The following is a 6904-nucleotide window of genomic DNA, read 5'->3' on the forward strand; positions in this document are numbered from 1 at the left end:
TCCGACGGCTCANACTTGTAAATGATGTAGCTCAGTCAATTCTCCACCGATTTACAAGAAAAAAAATGCGCCAGAATTGCATAGATATTCTCTATTCAAATGTATAAAAATCTACAATGTGTCTGATTTTGGTGGCTATGCAGCACCTATTAGCCCAATGTTGCCTACTCGAGATATCAGCTTCACAATGGATAGGATTTTGGCTTAGAATTGCAGAGACTAAATAACCGATTAATATGTGGCTTCAATCCTACGGGTCCAGAATTTTAATTACTACCTCATAACTATGTTAAAGTGCCCATTCTTAGGGGTGATCTCGACATAGGGGCCACAAATAAAAATTCTGAATCCGTAGATCGATTAGAATTCAAATTCTAAGTAATATCCTCCTACAAACCATGCTCATACGTGTTGTGGTTGGAAAGCTATAGTCCAATCTCTCCAGAGTGCCAAATTTGGCAGGGAAAACAAGCTGATTTCGCATTTTTGGAGCAATAAATAAAATTTCTACATGGAAAACTCTCTCAGTGGATTCAATCACATCATTCCCTCAAACCCAGTGCAAAAAATATATTGAATTGGTGTTGTGGAAGGTACAAAGTCCATGTCTCAAGAAATTGGCCCTGTGACGCTATGTCACGGCATGTCACTGGTCATCACACTTACCAAGGATTGTGCAACACCACTACAAACCATTGTAGTCTGAAAAAGCAGATACAATTAACTTTTGTAGTCTTAAAAAGCGGACACTACAAACCATTGTAGTCTGAAAAAGCGGACACTATTAACTTTTGTAATGAAAAAAGCAGACACTACTAACTTTTGTAGTCTCAAAAAGCGGACACTACAAACCATTGTAGTCTGAAAAAGCGGACACTATTAACTTTTGTAGTCTCAAAAAGCAGACACTACTGATTTTTGTAGTCTATTAGTAAACTTTGTAGGCTATAACTTACTTTTGTAGTCTGTCAGTGTCAATTACCCTTTTAGGGCATGTACCTTCCTCTTTGGGAGAAATTTCCCACAATACAATAGTTGTAGCCCCTTCTCTTAGCTTTCTAAATCTATTGAAATCATGTTGTTTAGTGTTCTTTTCATGTAGAAAAATCAAAAAAAAAAAAAAAAAAACACAGTACCTTTGAAAACCTTTTACCTCATATCTCCACAATGGAAGCACTTTAGGACATAATTCCAACTGATTCAGGAAGCTATGGTAAAGAGCTACAACTTTTGTTTTTTTTACCATTTTTGGAAATTGGTCATGTGACCACCCTCCCAATGACCCATTGGATGGACTGTAATAGCTATTTTATTGCTATCATGGAATATAATGAAAAATCGTAATGATAGCCCTGGGGGTAGATATGAAATTGGAATGAAATATTGAGATACTCAATGAAACATCCCAATGAAAGCTGTGGAATATTCAATGAAAGTGCACATCATTAATTATGAAGGAAGCAATGAATACATATAACCTAGCTAATGAAATATTTATTGAAATGCACAATGAAAGCACCCAGAATTAATAATGAAAGTGCACAGCATTAAATATGAAAGAGGCAATGAATACACCTGACCTAGGGAATGAGATATTTATTGAAATTGCACAACATTAATTAGGAAAAGTACAATGAAAGCATCCAATATTCCTAATGAAAGTGCACAGCATTAAATATGAAAGAGTCAATGAATACACCTGACCTAGGGAATGAGATATTTATTGAAATTGCACAACATTAATTATGAAAAGTACAATGAAAGCATCCAATATTCTAATGAAATATTCAATGAAAGCGCACAGCATTAAATATGATAGAGTCAATGAATACACCTGACCTAGGGAATGAGATATTTATTGAAATTGCACAACATTAATTATGAAAAGTACAATGAAAGCATCCAATATTCTAATGAAATATTCAATGAAAGCGCACAGCATTAAATATGAAAGAGGCAATGAAGACACCTAACATAGTCAATGAAATATTTATTGAAATCACACAGGATTGATTATGAAAAAAGCAATGAAAGCGCCCAAAATTCCTAATGAAATATTCAATGAAAGTGCACACCATTAATTATGAAAAAGGCAATGAATACACCTAACCCAGTAAATGAAATACCTATTGAAAGCACACAGGCTTAATTATGAAAAGCACCCTGTGGCCTTGCCTATATTTTATGAAAAGAACATAGGTTTTATGAGAAAGAAAACACAGGACACATCTATGAAAGGCCTTTCATAAAACTCATGGACTTATACACACAGCTCTGCAGGCAACTGCCTTAGTTTTATCATAAAAGTGGTAGCCACCAGTCAAAGAATTGTGCCAATAGGTTAACTGTCGCTCTTTGATCACAAGATCAATGGGAAGTAGATAAGTTAACTGTAGCAAAATCAAATAACAGGGAATTCATGGATATGAATAACCTGTTTGTGCATAAAACTTGCAAGGGTGCACTTCTTTTTGGATCACGAAAATGTTGACCATATCGGTGTGTGTTCCCCTCTACCTAGGAACAACGAGCGCCAACAGCTTGGACAATTTGGACACTGATATCTGGATTTGCAATGGTTCCTTATTCACTCAATGCATCGACTTGGACGAAAATTGTTTACATGTAGGCTCCTCAAAGGGCGGTAGGCCATACCGTCTTCATCCTCCTCTCACCATCTACTATGACAAACATGTAAGTAATTTGTCACTTTTTTGTACATCCCTGATCCAACCTCTTCTAGCCACCTCTGCCCACATATGCCAGGCACTTCAATAGGGCAATCAAACTCATTTCCTCCATTTCATTTTTATGTAGTGGGCTTTGCGCCTGTAGGCACGTACATTGATTATTTTTTTTTTTTGCATGAAATACAAGCAAGGTTTTTGTTGACATTGGAATCCGAACAATGTCAAACTCTAGTAATCAAGGGACATTCACAAATGTTCAAAATAACCATACTGTAATCACCACAAAAAACATTTAGTCACCCTGACGAAAAACCACATGCCTATGAAAACGCTCCAACACGAAAAGGTCTCCAAAGCGTACAAAGGAATTCGATTGAAGCTTTAGTGAGTGATTAACGCTTTAGTGAGTGACATGATCGAATCAAGATAGTCGTTTTACCTGGCATAGAAGTTTCTCTGCATCTGTCGGGGGACTTGGAAGAATGAGTTTTGATTTGTCCACCAGAACCACAATTGCAAGCGGGCTGGTGCCCCTCGGGTCAGTTTTCAAGAAATTCCACCATCACGTTCTAGATCCTGATTCAACAGCAGTGTTTGGGACGTCAAAAGTGTGGGGCCCGCGGAGGGGCAGCTACAGTGGGAGAAGCTTCTTCAACAGGAAAAGCAGGTTGGGTAAAATCAGGAGTAGAAGGCTGACGGCCAGAAGGGGGCAATAAGGGGGTAGGTGGCCTGAAATCGAGTGGAACACATTTTATCTTTCTTCAGGTCGTTGTGTTTGGTCAACCTGCTCTTTGAGTTCTTGTTGCCACTCCACCACGGAAAGGTCTGCTCGTCAAGCAACTTTCGCTTAGTGCGTAACTCAGGAGTATTTATCCTAGTGCATGTTATCAATGCTGAGCACAAGCTCAGCTGCAAGGCAAGAAAGTAGGTGGTTGTTTGACGCCTGATTTCGAGGCTCTTAGTGGACAACGACGGGGAAGAAACAGGTGGATGGGTATCTCCGTTTTCATTTGTAATTGTCAAAAAATCAGCAGCAGCAGAGGAGGAAGAGGGCGAGCTTGTGAGTTCAACGTCAAGATCGTCCAACCAAGCTCACGGGTAACGTTCAATCCAACCTCTGAACTCCACTCCCCACCGCTGACAACAACCACAGATAAACCTCTCACTGTACAGCCTTCAAGCCTTCATCATCCTCAACAGAGGGTAACCGCGTAATCTCGCCCAAAAAGCCATCCACAGGGCGACAGAAAAGATTGGCAAAGACCAAAAGGCCTTTTGCAAAGGGGCTGTGGGCCAAAACGAAAAAGGCGAGGTGTAAAATTTGGCATATACGCGATCCCGTGACCCCATGACATCATCATACATTGAAGTAGCTGCCACCAACTTGCCCCGTTCTTTCTTCCCCCTTCTTCCCAGTTATTTGATACCCAGTATCTCCCTGTCCCCATTTACCCCAAGCCCCCCCAATGTCTCGCTCAACAACAGTTATCTTATTTGCTGCTACAAATCAATCATTTGGACATAATACCACTCTGGATGTCCTGGCTGATAACCTTTCTGAAAGTCGCGATGTGATCCTGATTAACGGAGTCGGTGTTCCACTACTTGAGGATGACAGGTGCACGCAAAACCTGTTCATTATATCCTTGTTCTGATTATTGGTGGGGAAGACCAACATACTGATATATACCAACGATTTTGTCTTCCCTCTTCAATCAATCCATGAACTTATATGACTCTGTGGTCAGAACGTCTGTTGGTGAGTCATGATACAATCAACTTTTCATGTTTAAGGCTCACCAAGTGTGCTGGTACATCAGCAGAACGGATTGCATTGGCGTGGTCACGAACTTCGCTTGTCAAGACGGATGTAAGGTTGCTTGGTTGCTTGGTTGGTGCATATACTCAGTTATTCATCTTGTTTGTGAAGACAAAAATTGTGGCAGGTAGCTCACGGGGGGGGTTTTCTGCTCAGCTGGTGGGGATTATCTTTATCCTGTTCTACATTAAAATTTCTGACTTCCTCTAGTTTGCACAAGTAGTTAATGACTGGGGCTTTGCACATGACTACCCACTGGCGATAGATGAAGTGAAAACAATGATTTTGGATGGCAAGCGGCCACCAGCAGGGACTTCCACAGGCCAAACGAACATGTGAGGTTTGTTCCTCATAGATTTTTCTTCATAACTAAAACAGTTCGAGATCAGTGACCGTCTATATGCACTCGACCCCGTGGGAAGCACATCAGTATTTCTACACTCTGCTTGTCACAACTTGTTTGGACTTTTTTCGACTCGTACGAGCCCAAACGAGTCCAAACGAGTCACAAGTCACAAGTCAACAAGTAGATCCAAAAATCTCGCAAGTTGAGTTGCGAAATTAACTGACAAGCTCTCACAAGCTGACAAGTTGAGAAAAGTCACAGGTCTAATTTTCAGTTTTCACTAACAATGGGGTAGCAGTATCATGGTCTTGTATAATATTAGCAGTGTAGGGACAACAAATGCTCGCTCTAAGTACAGATAATACCCACTAGCCGCCGCTGCCAACCCCCCTCCATCTTGGACCTGTCACCTTGAGGATGCTGTTGCATCAGTTTGCATGATGGTGCTAGGTGAGCCATGTGTTGAAGCTGCAATACACATGGCAGGGATATGGAGGCAAGGAGAAGGACAAGTGCAATGACAAAATTGAAGGGCCAATAAGTAGCAAACGAAAGTGAAAGTGAAATGCAAGGTCGCCCACGTCTAGAAAGTAAGCAGACTTGTGGAAGGGGGGTAAGATGCCTGATTGAGGGACATATGAATCCTCTGCCGTTCAGTCGAAGATTGGGGGGTGGGCGCCTTGTGGGAGGTGGTCAAAGCGGTGGTGATTTGCGCTGGAAGAAGGTTGGGTGGTTGGTATGCCGACTGGTCTGCGGCTGCTGGGTAGTCGGCAACCGTAGCCTCGTAAGCGGATGGTGGCGATGAGTGTTCGACGAATGAATTGTGGTGATTAGTGTTCGACAGAGGATTCTCGCACAACGGGGATGACGCACAAGGATAATTGGTCGTCGCGGATCTGTGGCACACCTTCCTGGCTGAATCGCCAAGGCTTTCCCTGGGTAACTGCAGCAATGCCACTGCATCAAATGGCCAACACGAGCGTTGAGAAGACATGAGGTACATGACGTTGAACATCCCGCTTCGGATGTGTTGGGCTGGAAGGAATAAAAAGGCTCATGAGCTGGCAGGAATTAGTGACAGCTACAGTCAAGCTCACGTACCCCTCGTCAGCGCCCTTAGCGGAGAATTGTGCTGACATACATAGTCATTTGACACGAAGACGGGGATGGGGTGTTGGCTGGTGTTGGGAGACGTTAGCACGCCATACTCGTTCACGTGCACTCGTCACGCCTTCGTCACAGCACAGGTATCTTAGTTATGGATGGTTACATCAGCAAGTCGAACCATTTTCTTTGTTACTGCTTTCTCCCATTCCCCTCATTACCCCCATGCAACCGCTCGTACAGCCATAGATGTAGTCCTAGCCCTACAAGGTGTACAATTGCCTTGTACACCATTTGCCAACTGATGTGCAATGTCCTTTGCCTATTTTTGCTTGCTTTTAAAAAATCACCCCAGGGGGTGAAATTTTGGTTTTTTTGGGTGAAATATCAAAATCTGGCATCAGATATGATAGAAAAATCAAAAATAGCTTCCTAATGTTTGAAATCTGTTCTATTTTTGGATTCAGCATGTTTGTGATATATAGCAAATCTAAATATAGCTTAGATATGTTTTATGATATAAAATTCTTAGAAATGGTACATCCTGGATCAGTATTGATGACTGGTATGTTTTCCTGTATCCTGTGTATGTTTCTCTTGCCAAAAGAGCATCCACATATGTTTTTTCCATGTCAAAATCCCTCTGAAAAAGCTGCATTTCACCAGAATATTTCAGTTGTGATAATTCTCATTTTTCTCTTTCAAATTTAGTGTTACAGCTACTCAGAGCTACCAGATGATGTAGAAATATATTTCGGATTTTTTCCAAAAATTTCCGCCTCAATCAGAGATGTGGAGATGATGGATGCACAAGTCATGTTCTGGATGACCTTTTCCAGGTAACAAACAATTGTCAACAAAGCAAGCTTTTTAGTAGAAATTCATGGAAATGCATTTTGGAGGGTGTCATTCATATTTCCTCAGTTGCAACTTGTTTTTGACATA

At 41.3% G+C, this 6904-nt stretch overlaps 1 protein-coding gene across 1 annotated transcript; it reads right to left on the reverse strand.

Moving 5' to 3' along the window:
- Nucleotides 1–1922: 1922 nt before the first annotated feature.
- On the reverse strand, nucleotides 1923–2078 carry LACBIDRAFT_296192 (uncharacterized protein; the record flags this gene model as incomplete). Its single annotated transcript, XM_001880305.1, has 1 exon — nucleotides 1923–2078. One exon carries the CDS (start codon nucleotides 2076–2078, stop codon nucleotides 1923–1925), a length of 156 nt encoding a protein of 51 aa, XP_001880340.1.
- Between the last annotated feature and the right edge of the window lie 4826 nt (nucleotides 2079–6904).

Source organism: Laccaria bicolor, genomic scaffold (assembly GCF_000143565.1).
Source record: "Laccaria bicolor S238N-H82 LACBIscaffold_10 genomic scaffold, whole genome shotgun sequence".
NCBI lineage: Eukaryota > Fungi > Basidiomycota > Agaricomycetes > Agaricales > Hydnangiaceae > Laccaria > Laccaria bicolor.